General features: G+C 40.7%; 1 protein-coding gene across 1 annotated transcript in view; it reads right to left on the bottom strand.

The window, feature by feature from the left end:
* Nucleotides 1-515: 515 nt before the first annotated feature.
* Nucleotides 516-18,789, bottom strand: part of LOC136610703 (albumin-like) — a 48,424-nt gene continuing 30,150 nt past the window's right edge. The window contains exons 6-15 of the mRNA XM_066589912.1: nt 16,736-16,833; nt 12,956-13,085; nt 10,631-10,845; nt 10,308-10,440; nt 8,648-8,745; nt 4,797-4,935; nt 2,728-2,951; nt 2,127-2,259; nt 1,291-1,338; nt 516-630 (exon numbers count right to left, since the gene is read on the bottom strand). Coding sequence (XP_066446009.1) covers nt 1,294-1,338; nt 2,127-2,259; nt 2,728-2,951; nt 4,797-4,935; nt 8,648-8,745; nt 10,308-10,440; nt 10,631-10,845; nt 12,956-13,085; nt 16,736-16,833 — 1,215 coding nt within the window. The 3' untranslated portion in view covers nt 516-630; nt 1,291-1,293. The remainder of the gene's footprint in view (nt 631-1,290; nt 1,339-2,126; nt 2,260-2,727; nt 2,952-4,796; nt 4,936-8,647; nt 8,746-10,307; nt 10,441-10,630; nt 10,846-12,955; nt 13,086-16,735; nt 16,834-18,789) is intronic.

Genomic DNA, 18,789 nt, shown 5'->3' with positions numbered 1-18,789 from the left:
AGGGGAAGGGAAAAGGAGAGCTGCATGTGCTGCGGACTAGGACTACAGGTGTCCAAACCATCTTTGGGAAGCAGAGAGACACAACAGACCTACATGCAAACACAGTTCTGAGTGGGAACAAAACAGATACATCCAAACAGTACAAGACCAGCAACTATTGACAAGAGCTAGGTTTATATGTGCTGCAGACTAAAGGGGGTTGGCTGCTGTAGAATACCACACCCAGCCAGCTCAATTAACCCTCACCTGTGGAGCTGTGCTGCTTGGATCATTAGTACTACAGATCCCAGCGGCACACGTAACAGATTCCTTGTGAGAATGCAGTTGTAGGCCTGTTGTAGGTGGTGTTAAATATACACTACATTAACTTTATTTCAATATATTGTGCCATTTCAATTTCAGATTGATGTTTTTGTCTTAAAGAATGCCCATGTACTTTACTTTTATGTCTTTTTAGAAGTATGTGCCGATTCGGTAACAGAGCAAACAAGAGACTGAGCTTTAATTCACAAGAGCTTCATTTTATATTGTAAAATAAGCTCCGTACACTTTTCATTTGAGTCTTCTGAAACTAAAACTAATGTTCAGATGTTGAGCGTTCCTGGTCCTCCGCCGTAGTCAGGCTGCAGTCTGTAGAAAAAGAAAAAAGTGGATCTTATACGGTGAACCAGCACACATAAGGAAACATAAAAGTAATCAAGTCAACAAATCCCAGCGTTTCCTACACTAAGGCTACGTTTGGTTGCCTGGGAGTTGGGGTAAAGTTGCAGCATAAACATGAAGAAACCCCCAAAAGTCAGATCTGGCCCGGGTTATACTTTTTATTCCATCTCATCCTGCATAAAGAGGCTTTACAGGGGTTAAGAAAACAATGGCTGCTTTCTTCTAGAAATAGTGCCACGCCTGTCCATGGGTTGTGTTTTGTATTGCAGCTCAGATTCATTCAGTGAAAGGGCTGCACTGTAATACCTGTTACAACCTGTGAACTGGAATGGCACTGTTTTCCTAATTCTAGGCAACCACTTTAATATGGACAATGACGAATAGAGAATAAAGGATAAAAAGCAGCTCAAGTTACTCAAATGTAGCCCAAAGAGAGATATCTGTATAATATCCTATACAAATTTATAATATTATATAAACTGGTAACAAATTTAATGGTAGTAATGCCAACTCATGATTTTACTGTGCAATAAAAAATATAATTCATTATATAACCAACACAAGCGAATAAATCTTATTTGCCTTTGCTGTTAAAAACCAGTTGGCTATGGCAGATCTAATATCTACCTCTTAGTGAGCCAGGCATTTCTTCAGAATCTCAAGGATATGAGGTCTCTGGAGGGACAAAAACAATGTAAATAGCATTAACTAACCAGCTAATATACAATATACATGCATACATGTTTACATTTTTTAAATCTCTTTTTTAACCCCTTTAGGAGCAGGGGGTTTCAGTCTCAAATTATTTTGCCTGCATTTTTGTGTATGTTTTCACTCATTTTTTTAGTTTTATTTGGGATAAAAGACTAAAAAAAATTGTTTTCTTTTTAATTTATAGATGTTTATTTTTAAAATGTGTATATTTACGCTAAAATAAAGTACAGCAATGGGTTCCACATTTTGTTTTGGACGTTTTGATATATAGTTTGTATTGTCTCAGATTAGTCTCGATCATTATGTGTCATATTTTTCTCACTGGTATGTGCTCACTTTCTTGTGAGTTGGTAGTGGCTCATCCCATCCCATAGTATCACAGAGAGCTGCAGTGTAAAGCATGGGAGATGGACCGAGCAGTAGTCTGAGCCACAAATGAAACACGGGGTGAGTTTCACACATCCTCAGACCTTTGCAGCCTATATTACTATGCAGCATCATTACAGGTACTTATTATAGCTGTAGCCTAAACTGGGCACACCCAAGAAGTAGGGAAGCAGCCACAAAATAAATTGAACCCCATTCACTTGAAGATGGGGCTGCAATACCAGGCGCAGCCAATAAGAAGCAATGTTCCTGTAAAAAAAATCCCTTTTTCTTAATCTTTGACTTTTCTTTTTAAACCTCGACTAGAATTTAGCTTGAACACACTAAATGTTTCAAGCTTTAAAAACTGAACAATAACTTACCTCTTCGTCAAAACAATGTTGGTGATCTTCTTGGGCACAGCATTTCACTCGTGCTTTTGTGAATTCTCCGATCAACTCCTTCTTGTTCTCGTCGGACATGCCAGGATTCGCTTTCATGGCATGAATGAGCAATCTGTAATTTGATTATAAAGTGATACATTAATAAAGGCAAAGTGAACAAAGTATAACAATTGCAGTGCACTGCATGCAGTTAGGCTGCTTTCACATCTGCATTAGGGGTGCAGTTTCCCTGTTTCATTATGGTCCTATGACAGCCCCAAACGGATCCCTTTAACTATAATAGGGGCCATTTGATCTTCGCATAGCTGCCCAACATTTTTCAGATGAAAAAGTCCTGCATGCAGGACTGTTTCTTCTGGCATTTTGTGCCGGATCTGCAACGCAACCCCCGAACGGAGGTCCCAACGCAGATGTGAAAGCGGCCTCATTTAGCATTGCTCATGGCTCATATTTTTACAATTGTAGAAGTATGGCTCCCCATATTGGGCACCCAGACTACTCTACACTTAGATAACATTTTTTATTATAATGGAATGTATGAATAATTATTTAAGATACAATTTAATGCTTTAGAACTTACATATGTCTTTTATTACTCTTTTCCTCATCTGTACCTTCACAGATATCAGGACCAACTTGGAAAGCATTTGCATCAAATTCTGGTGCTTTGTAAGTTGGGTCAGCTCCAAGTTTGGTGAAGCATGGTCTTCTGTCCACATAAGCATCAACACAACAGTGACGGACTTGATCGTTGATGAATGTTGTTGATTGTCTTTCACACATTTCTCCTAATAATACAGCCATCTGAAAACAGAAAAATATATATTTTTATTGCCAAGCAACTAATTACAGCAAGTATAAATATAGCCTACATCAATTGGTAATATATTGTGTATTCATTCAGTATTAATTGGTATTTATCACTACCAATTTGCGATAATCCTTAAAGCGTTCCTCTACCTGCATATATTTATATGTTACTTCTGTAAAAATTGGAAGAAAAGACGTTTTTAAATTCTCAATTGTTTATTGAAATCAATTATTGTTTTCTCATTGGATTTTGACAGCAGGCCTGAATCTGGTCTTTATGTGACTAAATATGATGCAAATATAAAGTAACCAGGCAGCAGCTGATGATTTTCAAAAGTTAAAGTATCTTTTTATTCCTCCATCCAAAGGTGACCGGCAACGTTTCGGCTTCCTCTGAAGCCTTCTTCAAGCCCCAGGACTTATATTCCCAATTGCTTTTGGTTTTAGATCCGGACCATACCGGACTCCTGCAAACTCCCTCCTCACTGTTTTTTACAGTTATTTCTTTCAGGGGAATTAGAGTGTTTTCTCATAATCCCCAGTGTGAGTGCTGCAGTTGTGCTTCTTTTTTCTTGTTGTACTAAATATGATGCAGATACCAGAGCTTGATATAAAATCATACAAAATGCCAGGAAAAACTCTTAGTTCTACGACTCATGCACAAAGCAGAGCCACGTGTACAAAGCCTGTACAGACGTTTACGGAGGCTGTGCAACTCTTTGGTACTGAGTAATATGGTATCCAGGTACTGCCATACGGGCTCCATTGGGCACTATACGTATTTATGGACATATTCATCATTTTTTACCATTTTTCACATCTCTCTCCACTTTTGAAAAATGGCTAGAAAGTGGGTGGGGTTTTTGTGATGGGGTTGAGGCTTCCACAGACCTTCGGATTTGATGTAATTTAAACCCCAAACTGTTAAAAATCACAGCACTAATCTACACCTACTGATAGCAGGTATAGTTTGCTGGTTTTACCAACAAGCCAGTTATTATAGTGCTTTGTTAGACAACTCTAGGAGTTTGATGGAAGTCTGTGGTCTTGGTCTCTGATGAAGAGAAGAAGCTCAGAAAAGGCAATTTTAAACATCTGTGTATTGAGGCTCTGGGCCAAAAAGCTGACATGAATCCTTTGTGGACTGCAACTCAGGGCCATGAAGTCCTTCCATGAGGGAGAGGTACTGTTGTGGATTGCCAGCTACAATCATGTCATTACAGAGGGTTCCTTATGAGCTTATTGAAAATTGACACTTAGGTTTCATGTCACTACAATAGATCCCTTCAGTATCGTATGTTGGAAATTCCTCAGTGAGCTGTTCTTCTCTTCTCTGCTTCTACAGCTCCAATGGCGTATGGTCTGACTGGTCGACACAGAGGCATTGCTCCTGGCTGACCAATCAACCATTATGTAAGTGTATATATTCCAGCCCTGCCCTGACATGGGCATGGGTCATTTTCCTTTTCTGTGTTTATGCATGCTGGGCAGACCCCCTGTTTTTTGTACTCCGTCAGTTGGTGATGTCTGACCCCATAGTCCCTACTCTGTCAGATGGGTGATGTCTAAAGCCTTACCCTCAATCTGACATTTTAATACATTTTGGTGGTACCTGCCTAAGTTGGTCCATCATGTACATTATTGCGTCTTATTAGATGTGTTGTTAATGCCTGTGCAGGGCATTGTAGTTGTACCCTGCACGTACGTAACAATTGCTTTATGCAGAACATTTCCTCTATTAAATTTAGAAGCATCCCAATTCATAACTGTACAGGACGTGACATAATAAGCATCAATACCTAACTTCAAATTTGAGTTTAAGAAAGCAAGCATTAATACCTTGTCTTCAACGCAAGCCTGTATTTGATTTTGAGGAAGTGCACAACACTTGGCAGTGATTTTCATCATTTCCTCAGTGATTTTAAGAAGAGTTGCATCTGTCACCTGTGGCATTTTTGGTGTATAGCAGCGTAGTAGGCTGATAAGGACAAAAAGAAAATATTTTAAACTCTCACATAAGGAATTTTCCTATTAACCCCTTTTTGTGCCTTAGTGACGGAGCCAAATTTTGGAAATCTGACATGTGTCACTTAACATATCATAACTCCGTAAAGGCTTTGCATATCCCAGCGATTCTGACATTGCTTTTTCGCCACATGTAGTACTTCGTTTAGGTGGTAAAAATGGACCCATAGAATTTGTGTATATTTATTAAAAGTGCCAATATTGGGAAAATTTTGAAAAAACTGTCATTTTTTCACATTTTCAACGGTAATATCTCAAATATGTGCAAACATACTGTACAAATTTTTGCTAAGATATATATTTCCATCTGTTCACTTTATTCTGAATGCACGTTTAAAAAACTTTTTTTTTTTTTTTTAACCATTTAGGAGACGTACACATTTAACATTAATTATCAGCATTTTGAGGAACACTTTATTTTCCGGCACCAAGCCAAGATTGCAAAGGCTCATAGGTGCCAGAATTATAGATAACCCCACAAATGACCCCATTTTAAAATTTACACCCCAAATGTATTCACTGAGGGGGGTCAGGAGTATTTTGACCCCACAGTTTCTTTTAAGGAATTAATGCAATTTACAGTAGAAAAATAAAATTTCATATTTTTGCAAATATGTAATTTTAAACACAGGATTTTTTTCTATGGTGCCCATGAAAATGAGGATTTACACCTCAAAATGCATACCCCCGTTTGTCCTGTGTTCAGAAACATACCCATTGTGGCCCTAATCTTCTGTCCATATGCACAACGGGACCCTAAACGAAAGGAGCAGCGGGTGGTTTTCAGAACAGACATTTTGCTTGAAGGTGTTTTAGGCCCCATTGCTCACTTGTAGAGCCCTTGAGCGGCCAAAATGATAGATAACCCCCACAAATGACCACATTTTTAAAAAATACACCCGTTAACGCATTCATCTAGCAGTGTACTACGTGTTTTGACTCCACCGTTTTTTAAATGAATCGTAGCAAAGCAGAACGAAAAAATTACGATTTTTGTTTTTTTTGGCAATTGTGTCATTTTAAAAATAGCTTTTTTGTAAAAGACTTTAACTGTCTTTTAACTTTTATGTGATTGCCATTATCCATTGGTTAATGGCGATCACATGACCGAAGACCGCTCACCGTGTTCCTCGTGACATCTCAAAGCTCTTGGCTACCTTTAGTAGCCAGGAGCAACAGATTTTAAATTTCCTCTTGCCCTCACCAGCTTCTGCGCTTGCGTCCGCCATTTTGGCAATGGGCGCATGCGCCAAAACTGGGGAAAGGTCCGCGGGTAAGGATCCCATCAGGGGACATCGCCGATGGCCTTATCTAAGTAATTTTACTTCCCCTCACGGATCCGATCCGTGACAGGAGGTGAAAATTACGCTTTTTTAACTTTTACGTGATTGCCGTTATCCATTGGATAACGGAGATCGCGTGACTGGGAAACGCGTACCATGGCACCCCATGAAATCTCCAGGCTCTTGGCTACATTCAGTAGCCAGGTGCGGGGTGATTTTAAATTACCCCACCAATCTACGTCTTTTGCGCCTGCATCCGCCATTTTGGCAACAGACGCATGCACAGAAGCCGGGCAACGTCCGTGAAAAAATCTGGGGGCTTTAGGTACCTAATTTCATCTCCCCTCATGGTTATGATCCATTAGGGGAGATGAAACAATTGTTTTTTCCTTTTTTTTTTTACACTTTGTTTAACTTTTTTAAACTTTTACATGATCGCTGCTATCCATTGGATAGCAGCGATCATGTGACCAGGAACCACACACAGCGGCTCCTGGTGACAGCTCCCTGCTCTCGGCTACTCATACTAGCCGGGAGCAGGGAGTTTTTAAATTTCCCTCTCCTCCCGACCCTCTGCGCATGCGTCTGGCGCGCATACGCAGACGCCGTCGGTGGGTTCGGGGAGAAGAAGGAAGACGCCAGACAGTGCGGACAATGGGGGGTGAGTACTCTCAGCTCCCCTTCTGGATTTTTTAAACTTCTCATTGACTTTAATGCATGACCGGGGGTGGGGTCCCACGACCCTGGATGACAGCTCCATGCTGTCAGCTACGTCCGGTAACCGGCAGCATGGAGTTATCACGTCCTGAGCCTGCAGGGCTTTTATTTCCAGAGGAGGCATGTTTTTACATCCTCTGGGAATTAAGCCAAGCAGGCCAGGACGTAAAAAGGCAATCGGGCCGTCACTAAGGGGTTAAAGGAGTTGGCCCACCAACAACATTTATCACCTATTCACAGGAAAGGTGGCAAATGTATGATTAGAATGCTGGGATCCCCATTGATTATGAGAACGATAATGATGATTATCCGTTCAGTCGCTTCCAACCCTCGGTCACTCTATGGATTAATGTTCTCCATAAATTTCTGTCTTTCACCACTTCTGTCAGTTCGGCGATTGACCTGTTCGTAGTGGTCTTGATTGTATCTAGCCCTCTTGTTCTTTATCGTCCGGATCTTTTCTTTTCACTAAACGTTGCCAAGCATCAGTACTGCTTCCAGTGTGTTAGCGCGCATCACGTGTCCAAAAAAAGAAAGCCACTGTTTGATGATTTTGCCCTCCAGTGATATTTTCCATTTGACTCGATCTAACATTACCTTGTTCACTGTCATGGCAGTCCAAGGTATCCGCAGCATTCTTCGCCAGCACCATAGTTCAAATGCATCAATTTTTCTTCTGTCTCTTTTTTCTGACCGTCCAACTTTCACAACCATACGTCATTATGGAAAAGATGATTGCATAGGCCAGTCTGGTTTTTGTTGCAATGCTAATGTCCTTGCTTTTCCAGATCTTTTCCATTCCTTGCATTGCATTCCTACCAAGTGTAATCTGTCTCTTGATCTAAGGTCCAGACTGGTTGTTGCAATTTATTTTGGATCCAAGGACCGTCTCGACTTCTTCATTGTTAATTTATATGTTCACTGTACCGTTGCCTACCGGGGTCATGACTTTTGTTTCTTGGTGTTGAGGTACAGTCCAATGCACTCTTTCCTTTAGCACTCATTGGATAAGGTATTCCAGGTCCATTCACTTTCCGCAAGCAGGGTGGTGCCATCTGGATTATGAGAACAGCACACCCAAAATGCCCCATATGAATGCAGTAGTGGGATCCCAGGAGTCTCACCCCTATCATTCATATATTTTTTAACAGCTATCCAATGGATAGGTGATAAATGTTGTTGATAGACCAACCTCTTTAAGTGATTTGCCAAAGGGTTATTCCTCTCATAAAACTTTTATTGTGTTCCACCTGGATTCTGAGTATATTAATCAAAATGGATGTTATTGGGGTCCCACCCCCTCCATAGCGTTTAGAATTTTGCAGCTTCAGCAACATCTGATTGCTCTGTCATATGACAATGAATGTCATTGGTCAAAACCCTCAAAAGAACTCCACCCAACAGACCCATTCATAGTCTATGAAACCTTTGGACCTACAAAAAAGGCTCAATGGATGTCCCTTAATTAAACAGTTATGTAAATAGAGTTGTAAATATGTGGAATTTGAGGGCTCTACTAATTATCAAGTAGGTAAAACATAATAATACATATTACTGACTTAATCTCTACCTATTTATCTTACTCTATCTGTATATTCTTTTACCCTTTCTGACACCACCTCCCACTTTGTCAAGTTATTCACAGGCATACTCTGCGAAACTTACAGACTTTGATAATCATGATCTCCCAACTTCTGATAAAGTGCACAGTTCTGCTGAGTTAGCTCTTGGTCCTGTTTTATTCCAGCTTCAAGCAACTGAGGCTACAAAATAATAGAACATTTTAGTAAATGAAAATATCCATTATGTATTACTTTAACCAACAGATAAGGGCCCATTAATACGGAAAGTATGTTGCCTGCATATTATGCATGCGTTTTTCATATGCACTTCACAGTTTAGACAAAGGTTAAAATATAATATTATATTAATATATCACTAAAAAATCAACATACAGGGCACACCACCACTTCCTATGAGAGTACAGACAGGTAGGTGTATCTCAGGAGGATTAAACGAACAGACAAGAAAAACTCACACATACATTGTATTGATAACGTAGGCTAATTTGCACCCAAGGTAAGAAAATGCTTCTAGTAGTCTGAATGTCTATATCCCGGATTAGATTGCATAAGAGCAATCTCCCCATCCAGACTCAATGTGCCTATGAGAATTGTCTGTACGACCGAATTCAGGACATATACAAAAAATGCCCTTATTGTATTGATATAATGGGCACATAAACAGACAAGACAATTCATATATCAGAGGTGCAAAGGAAAATAATATTTGGGAATAGAATCATAGATCACAGCTCGTCTCAAAATTAGACGTAATAATAAGCACTTTATGTATTATTATTTTGCTTCCTATAAAAAAATATAAGAAGACTTTATAATAAAGATCAGATGTTGTGTGTTTTATTCAACTTTCCTTCTATAATAAAGCTCAGATTTTTTGGGAGCAACAAAACGCCCGTTATATATTTGTTTTTCTCTTTCTTCCACTCAACATCTTTCACCGCTAGATATAGGCGGATCGTCAGGAGTGTAATGAGCTTTGTGTTATGAACATCTATTAAGAGTAGTGTGTTTCAAACTGTTAACATTCAGGGAATCAATTTCCCAACATGATGAAGTGGTGGTGTGCCCTGTATGTTGATTTTTTTAGTGCTATATTAATAAAATATTATAGTTTAACCTTTGTCTAAACTATGAAGGGCCTTTTGCTTTACTCTTAGACTTTTGTGCCTCTGAATAAAAAATGTTTTTCATATGCAGCACGCAGCAAATAGGCATGTAACATGCCTATTTGCTACATATATGTTAAATCCCCATAGCCTATACTGGCGCGTAATATGCATCAAAATAGGACATGCTAAATTCTTTTAAGCATGTGAAAAATACGTGTGTAACATAAGCTCGTTCAGACGAGCGCTATTTTAGCGCTTATGAGGCACGTGAAAAGAGTGCTTCTATAGGAACTATTAGGTTCTTATAGAAGCGTTCACATGAGAGAATGTTAGGCGCGCTGAATCGGTGAATCTAGCAAAGATAGGATATGCGAGTGCAAACTCACATGCTGGCTCTGAGGTGCGGGCAAAGATATGACATGTCCTATCTTTGCTGCGTGCTTTCCATAGGCTCCTATTGGAGCTGGAAAGCACGCACCTCGGATCATGTTTACCCGATCTTTTCAGCACTTTAGCAGCTATGTTTTCTCGCTGCTAACAGCGCTACAACAGCGCTCGCCTGAACAATCCTTAATACACAGTCGACATAAGCCCGTGTGAGTGAGCCCTAATTGTCTGGGTAAGTAGACATACCACATCCTTTAAGCAGTCTGCAGAGTTTACATCTGCGCAGCACTTTGTAAGCAGAGCCATATAGCGTTTAGTGACTCTAATACAGGTTATTACAGAACTATCTTGATGCGTTTTTGCATATCCAAAAAGAAACCTGCAAAAGCAAAAACATGGAAATATTAGATGCCTTAATTTACATTTCAGAGTATGTCATAAGAGATAGATAGATAGATAGATAGATAGATAGATAGAGAGAGAGAGAGAGAGAGACATGAGAGAGAGAGAGAGAGAGAGAGAGAGATAGATATGAGAGAGAGAGATAGATATCATATAAGTATATTTACTTGGCTAAGAATATGTTTTGATATTCCACAAAGTTTTTGCACACATGTTCATGCTCTATTAAGTGTTTCAGGTCTGTAGACTGATCTTCTGGGGCGTGATCTTTAGGTAGGGCATGCATACAGCGTTTGCGCTGAAGAATAGGTTTATCACAACAAACTTTCAAGCTGGGTGATAACTTCTCTTGATTTTCACAAATGTGATCAGTATATACCATCTGCCAAAAAAAAAAAAGTGAAATGCAATATGGCCATTCCTATACCTGTAACCACTGACAAGAGTAGGAGAACCGATCTTTGAAAGGATGCGCCCAGGCTCTGCTGAAAATTTTGTATATGTGTCATAGATATGTATTTGATTTCAAGGGGACTGTAGATATAGGAAAAGGTCATTTGTTCAGATCCAACTTTATTACAGAAAAAGCAGTATTCATAGGTTTAGTAGGCTTGAGACATAAGGGTGCATTCACACAGTAGGTGTAGGTGTAGTAGGCTTGAGACATAAGGGTGCATTCACACAGACAAGAAGGCACATTTCTACAGTAAGTACATTGAACACATCTAATTCTTAGCTCTATTAAAGTTGAACTTTTACTGGCTTTTACAGAAAAGAATCTCTGCTGGCTTTCCCATTAAAACACTTTCCCCAGTGCACCAGATGCTTAGTGTAATCATAGCAGGCAATCAGAATTGTTTTTCTTTTTCCAGCATATGTAAGGCTGCTGCAGCGTCCGAGGAGCGGGCTCACAGCCGAGGAGATAGCGGGGTAGAGAGAGGACTTGTCACAGAGTTCCACCATCCCCTCCCATGGGGGTAGTTCGGGATCTGACTACGTTATTGCTGGGGGAGATCACAGGGGTAATAACTGAGGGTTACTTTGAATCCAGTTGTCACTTATGACGCCACCATTCCATCTTCTGTGGCGGATCCTTCAGACTAAATAACGTAGTCCACACACAGAATAACTTTCTAAACAAAACGGTCGGTTCTGCTCGTTTACTGGAAACTCTTAAACTTCAATCCAACAAGCAGTCTTGATATAGATATAACAAGTGGTGTAACAGGGAGGATTCTCAGGGCATCCGGATATTCCACAATCCAACTTATATGCAAAGTCCCTCTCCTGGCAAACTCTCTCTCTCTACCAGTCAACACTCACTCTCACTTTCTCCTCTTCTCGCTTGGCAGCGGGTTGTTTCACTCCCAGCACTCACCAGGGTTGGTTAGGCCCAGGCTGAGCATACGGAAGTGCTCCCAACACAGACCGACGTCTCTGTGTCTGTGTGGCTGACTGACTGACGTTCTTCTCTCCGACTCCCACACATACACTCTACTCACTTCCTTGCACTCTTGCAAAAACATATATCTATCACATCATCACATGACTACAAATGATACACACAAAATGTAACATTTTCCAGACAAGACAGAACATACCATATATTAACCCCTTCAGTCCTGCAAGCCACATAAATCTAATACACTCCACAAACAAGACATTGACGCAACAATGGCATGAGACAGACACAGAACATTATGGAAGGGCCCTATTTACTCTGGGCCACTACACTGCTTTCACATTTGCGTGGGAATCCCCATCGCAGATGCGGCACAAAATACCGGAAAAATGACGGACAGCCGAGCGGAACCCAAACTGAAGTCAATGAAGTCCGTTCTGTGCTGTTCGGTTGGTTCCATCATAAGATGAGTCAGTTCAGCCGGGGGATTCCCCCTTCCTGCTCCCATAACAGAAAAGGAAAATGGATCCCCAATGCAGATGTGAAGACAACTTAAGAAAATGTTGGTTGAAAAGTGACTGGTCCACATGAGGCCACTGTCCATATGATAACATTAACTGCCAAAAAGACAAGGTTGGAAGTATTGTCATGGGGTTTTTAAAGCACAGAAGCGTTTTACACAAACAAAACCTGTAATGTAACACTTTGATAACCTGGTGCAAGAATAAATGGTAAATGTTCAAGCTAGATGAAAAGTTCTGCAGAGACTGTAATATAGAACTTCTGGGAGTTTGTAAGTCAGGTCCATGCAGATGGCCGTATTACAAATAACTGTGTATAGGTAGAGCTCTTGTGGGCACATAAATCCATTACATGCCTTTCTACATCTGCATTCTTCCCTAGGAGTACTGCTACTTGGGGAGAATACAATGTCCCAGACTGGCATCATAGACAATTGTGTAATAAGACATTACATATTCTATTCGACTGTTGCTAGATTTAATTATAGGACGATTCAGAATTTCTGCCTCCCCACTTAATCAATGTACTACATAAATATGTCCTTTTAGACATGCAGCAGCTGTCTTACCTTCTCCACCATACATTCAAACTTATCGCCTTTACAGCAGTCGTTAATCATGTGCGCAGCTTCCTGGGTGAGCTGATGTACGACTTCAAAATCAGCGTTACAAAACTGTTGGCCCATTTCAGATAGTTCTCTGAAAAGAGAAACGAATGACAGAATAATAACAGGTTAATGATTTATTCATGTAACTCAAATCATGAAAATCTTTAAATCACATATATATAGGTTATGTCCAGCTTCTCAAGCAATTAGCATTTTTAGTGTTACAATTAGAGATGAGCGAGCACCAAAATGCTCGGGTGCTTGTTACTCGAGTCGAACTTTCAGTGATGCTTGAGAGTTCGTTTCGAGTAACGAACCCCATTGAAGTCAATGGGCGACCCGAGCATTTTTGTATTTCGCCGATGCTCGCTAAGGTTTTCATTTGTGAAAATCTGGGAAATTCAAGAAAGTGATGGGAACGACACAGAAACGGATAGGGCAGGCGAGGGGCTACATGTTGGGCTGCATCTCAAGTTCCCAGGTCCCACTATTAAGCCACAATAGTGGCAAGAGTGAGACCCCCCCCCCCCCGCACTGTCAGCATAAAGATCGTTCTCCTCTGCCACAGCTGTAACAGCTGTGGCAGAGAAGAACAATGTTAGCCAATTGAATTCAATGGAGCCGGCTATATAGCCGGCTCCATTAAAAGCAATGGGCTGCCAGTGATCGTGGGATGAATTGTCGGGAAGGGCTTAAATATATAAGCCCTTCCCTGCAATTCATCCAGAAATGTGTAAAAATAAAAAAAATATATACTCACCTTGTCCCGGCAGAACGATGTTAGCCCATTGAATTCAATGGAGCCGGCAATACAACCGGCTCCATTGAAAGCAATGGGCTGCCAACGATCGCGGGATGAATTGTCGGGAAGGGCTTAAATATATAAGCCCTTCCCTGCAATTCATCCAGAAATGTGTAAAAATAAAAAATATATATATATATATACTCACCTTGTCCCCGCAGACGGAGTTCAGCGCGGCCGGCCTGCAGTGGGTGTGAAGGGTGTGTGAGTCAGACCTGCCTCTGATTGGCTCAGTGTGTATACACACACACACATATATATATATATATATATATATATATATACACACACACATATATTTATATGTATATGTATACATACACACACACACACACACACACACATATATACATATATATATACACACACACATATATTTAGATGTATATGTATACACACACACATATACATATACAGGCAGTTAAAGGTTGAAGTTGTGGATGAACATAGTAACATAGTATGTAAGGCTGAATGAAGACATTGTCCATCTAGTCCAGCCTGTCTATCCTACTATGTTGATCCAGAGGAAGGCAAAAAAACCCAAGGCCAGAAACCAATTAGCCCTTTTGGGGAAAAAATTCCATCCAGACTCCCTAATGGCAATCAGACTGTTCCCTGGATCAACCCCTAACAGTTCCTACCTGCCTATATACCCGGATTGACACTTCACCTAATATTTATATCCTGTAATATCCTTCTTCTCCAGAAAGACATCAAGTCCCCTTTTAAACTCCTCTGTGGATTTTGCCAGCACCACTTCCTCCGGTAGAGAGTTCCATAGTCTCACTGCTCTTACAGTAAAGAATCCCCTTCTATGTTGGTGATGAAACCTACTTTCCTCTAATCGTAGCGGATGTCCTCTTGTTACCGTCGTGGTCCTGGGTGTAAACAGATCGCGGGAGAGATCCATGTGTTGTCCACTCATGTACTTATACATAGTTATTTGGTCCCCTCTTAACCTTCTTTTTTCTAGAGTAAATAGACCCAATTTGGATAGCCTCTCTGGGTATTCCAGTCCCGTCATTCCATGTATTAGTTTAGTTGCCCTTCTTTGAACCCCCTCCAATACCGCAACATCCCTCCTGAGCACCGGTGTCCAGAATTGTACGCAGTATTCCATGTGAGGCCTGACAAGTGCCTTATATAATGGAAGGATGATGTTCTCGTCCTTCGCCCCTATACCTCTTTTAATGCACCCCAAGACTTTATTTGCCTTTGCAGCAGCTGACTGGCATTGGTTACTCCAGTTTAGTCTATTATCCACTAATACCCCCAGATCCTTTTCCATATCACTTTTCCCTAGTGGTACCCCAATAAGTGAATATTGGTGACATCCGTTTCTCCTGCCCATGTGCATAGTCTTACATTTTTCAACATTGAACTTTATTTGCCATTTTTCTGCCCAAGCCCCCAGCTTGTCCAGGTCCGTTTGCAGCCACACATTGTCCTCCATTGTATTAATTATATTGTATAATTTTGTGTCATCTGCAAATATTGATATTTTGCTGTGTAGCCCCTCTACCAGGTCATTGATAAATATGTTGAACAGAGTGGGGCCCAAAACTGAACCCTGTGGCACCCCACTAGCGACTATGGTCCAATCAGAGTACGCACCATTTATTACCACCCTCTGCTTTCTATCATTGAGCCAATTTTTTACCCACTTACACACGTTTTCGCCCAGTCTGAGCTGCCTCATTTTGTATATTAGCCTATTATGTGGCACGGTGTCAAAGGCTTTAGAGAAGTCCAGATATACAAGATCAATAGATTCTCCCTGGTCCAGCTTAGAGCTTACTTCATCGTAGAAACTGATCAGATTTGTCTGACGTGAGCGACTATTCATGAATCCAAAAAAATTATTGAGACAAGGGGATTAACATAAATGTACAGAGAATATGCAGGTCTTCTGCGTATGTCGCGTGCATTTAGGCAAGCCCATTGATTTCAATTTGCTCTTGTAGTGTGCAAATGCGCACCAAGATAAGTCATACCACGAATTTCTTTACATGATCGCACATTGCATGAAAAAATACACTCATGTGAATGAACCAATTGAAATCAATAGGTTCTATTCACTTTGTATTACATTGCGCAAATATGCTGGTGTGGATGAACCCCAATTGTTTCTGATGAAATCCTACTTGCTGTAGCTGCCATGTAGCAGATACATTGAGCTACATTTATTGCCTGATGCGATGTATTTGTAAGGAGAATTTATGTGTTTATCAAAGAGAAGACGATCCCAGATCCCGTGCAGAAGTCTGGGCCCAGGAGAAACACATCACACCAGCCTGTGCTGTATCAGATGATTTCTACTTTATTCTGAGGTGGACAAAGTATATATATCCTAAATGACATCACAGTAAAAATTATATACCTCCAAAAATGGATAGAATATATGATAGGCTAAAATAAAAATGATTAACATAAGTTACACCTTCTAGGGTGTATCTATTACATACAATGAGACCATTATGAATTCAGGAGAAAGGAATGCATGTAATGCTTTACAGACCTACCCCCTGTAATTTATAGTTTCCTGTCTATAGATATGCATACATGGGGGGTCTAGTAGACTCTCATCTTTCCTGAGAAGACATGGAGGCCTAAAGAAGGGTTATATTTAACCCTTTCACTACTCATACTAGTATCATGCTCTACAATGCAATATAGAATAATTAACTGATACATTGATTTACAATTTTCTTAACAGTATTCTTCTGAGATGCTGCATGATGTGACTGATGCTGCTTCATTTGAAAAAGCAAACAACAAATATTCCCAAACAGGACAGGTTGTAGGGGTGGCAAACGAGGCAATTTACCCAGGACCTCTGTTTGTAAAGGCCACAAGTACTCAGCGCCTGCAGCTATTCAGCAATTTACCATGATAGGAATAAACATTATTAAAGTAGCTTTGCTGTAGTTCAAACTTACATGCCCACCAAGACTCTTTCACTGAAATCTTTCAATATATGGCAAGCTTGCTTCTGCTTACTTTCAAGGTAATATGTGTTTTTTTTTACTTCAGCGTACTAAAAAAAAGTTGCAGAAATGTTAATCAGGAAAAAGTAGGAACATATTTTAGACTGTCTTCACATCTCTGTTCTGAGTTTCCTTCCAGGGTTTCCATCATAAATGCTGGAAATAGTAGTGCATCATGCAGCGTCATTCTGTCTGGTAAATGACAGTCACCGTAACAGAAATCCGACAAAATTCATATAGCCAATGGGTTCTGTTAGGAGCCACTGGTAACTATCATAAGATGGAACCCACACTATGTAATTTTAGTTTATCTGTTCTTATGCCTGAACAAACAATGAAAATTGTAATGGAGGAAGGAACAGAGCCTTATAAAGAATCATAGAGTAGAGTTGGAAGGGACCTCCAGGGTCATCGGGTCCAACCCCCTGCTCAGTGCAGGATCACTAAATCAGCCTAGACAGATATTTGTCCAGCCTTTGTTTAAACACTTCCATTGAAGGTGAAATCACCACCTCCTGTGGTAACCTGTTCTACTCATTGATCACCCTCACTGTCAGAACATTTTTTCTAAAATCTAATCTGTGTCTCCTCCCTTTCAGTTTCATCCCATTGCTTCTAGTCTTTCCTTGTGCAAAGTGTTCTCACACTTTATATTCTCTCAAGCCACTTGATTCCTGAGGGTATATTACTAGTTGTGCAGCTGCAGTGCTCCGTGTTCACTTAGAGGACTCTATGTCCACAATCACCATCCTTAGGCCTCGGTCAGACGGACGGTTTTTCGCGCGATTTGCGCATGCGATCTGCGCATAAATAAAACCATTGCTTCGCAATGGCTTCGGACACATGGACGCATTTTACGCGGATGTCCGATAAATTATAGGACACGAGGAATCGCAGATCGCGCCTATCTGCGATCTGCGATTCCTTGTGTTCTATTATATGCGCTCAATGGGGCCGGTGGCAGAAGCGCCGACCCCATTGAGAACATATACTACTAAGATCATTCTCCTCTGCCACAGCTGTAACAGCTGTGGCAGAGAAGAACGATGTTCGCCCATTGAATTCAATGGAGCCGGCAATACAGCCGGCTCCATTGAAAGCAATGGGCTGCCGGCGAGCGCAGGATGAATTTTCGAGAAGGGCTTAAAAATATAAGCCCTTCCCTGAAGATCATCCTAAAATTTGTAAAAATAAAAAAAATATACACTACCGTTCAAAAGTTTGGGGTCACCCAAACAATTTTGTGTTTTCCATGAAAAGTCACACTTATTCACCACCATGCGTTGTGAAATGAATAGAAAATAGAGTCAAGACATTGACAAGGTTAGAAATAATGATTTGTATTTGAAATAACATTGTTTTTACATCAAACTTTGCTTTCGTCAAAGAATCCTCCTTTTGCAGCAATTACAGCATTGCACACCTTTGACATTCTAGCTGTTAATTTGTTGAGGTAAGCTTGTAAAATTGCACCCTACGCTTCTAGAAGCATCTCCCACAAGTTGGATTGGTTGGATGGGCACTTCTGGCGTACCATACGGTCAAGCTGCTCCCACAACAGCTCAATGGGGTTCAGATCTGGTGACTGCGCTGGCCACTCCATTACCGATAGAATACCAGCTGCCTGCTTCTGCTGTAAATAGTTCTTGCACAATTTGGAGGTGTGTTTAGGGTCATTGTCCTGTTGTAGGATGAAATTGGTTCCAATCAAGCGCTGTCCACTGGGTATGGCATGGCGTTGCAAAATGGAGTGATAGCCTTCCTTATTCAGAATCCCTTTTACCCTGTACAAATCTCCCACCTTACCAGCACCAAAGCAACCCCAGACCATCACATTACCTCCACCATGCTTAACAGATGGCGTCAGGCATTCTTCCAGCATCTTTTCATTTGTTCTGCGTCTCACAAACGTTCTTCTTTGTGATCCAAACACCTCAAACTTGGATTCATCCGTCCACAACACTTTTTTCCAGTCTTCCTCTGTCCAATGTCTGTGTTCTTTTGCC

Source organism: Eleutherodactylus coqui, chromosome 2 (genome assembly GCF_035609145.1).
Source record: "Eleutherodactylus coqui strain aEleCoq1 chromosome 2, aEleCoq1.hap1, whole genome shotgun sequence".
Lineage (NCBI taxonomy): Eukaryota > Metazoa > Chordata > Amphibia > Anura > Eleutherodactylidae > Eleutherodactylus > Eleutherodactylus coqui.
The sequence above is the reverse complement of the archived record's forward strand: the minus strand, read 5'-3'. Positions and strand labels throughout refer to the sequence as shown.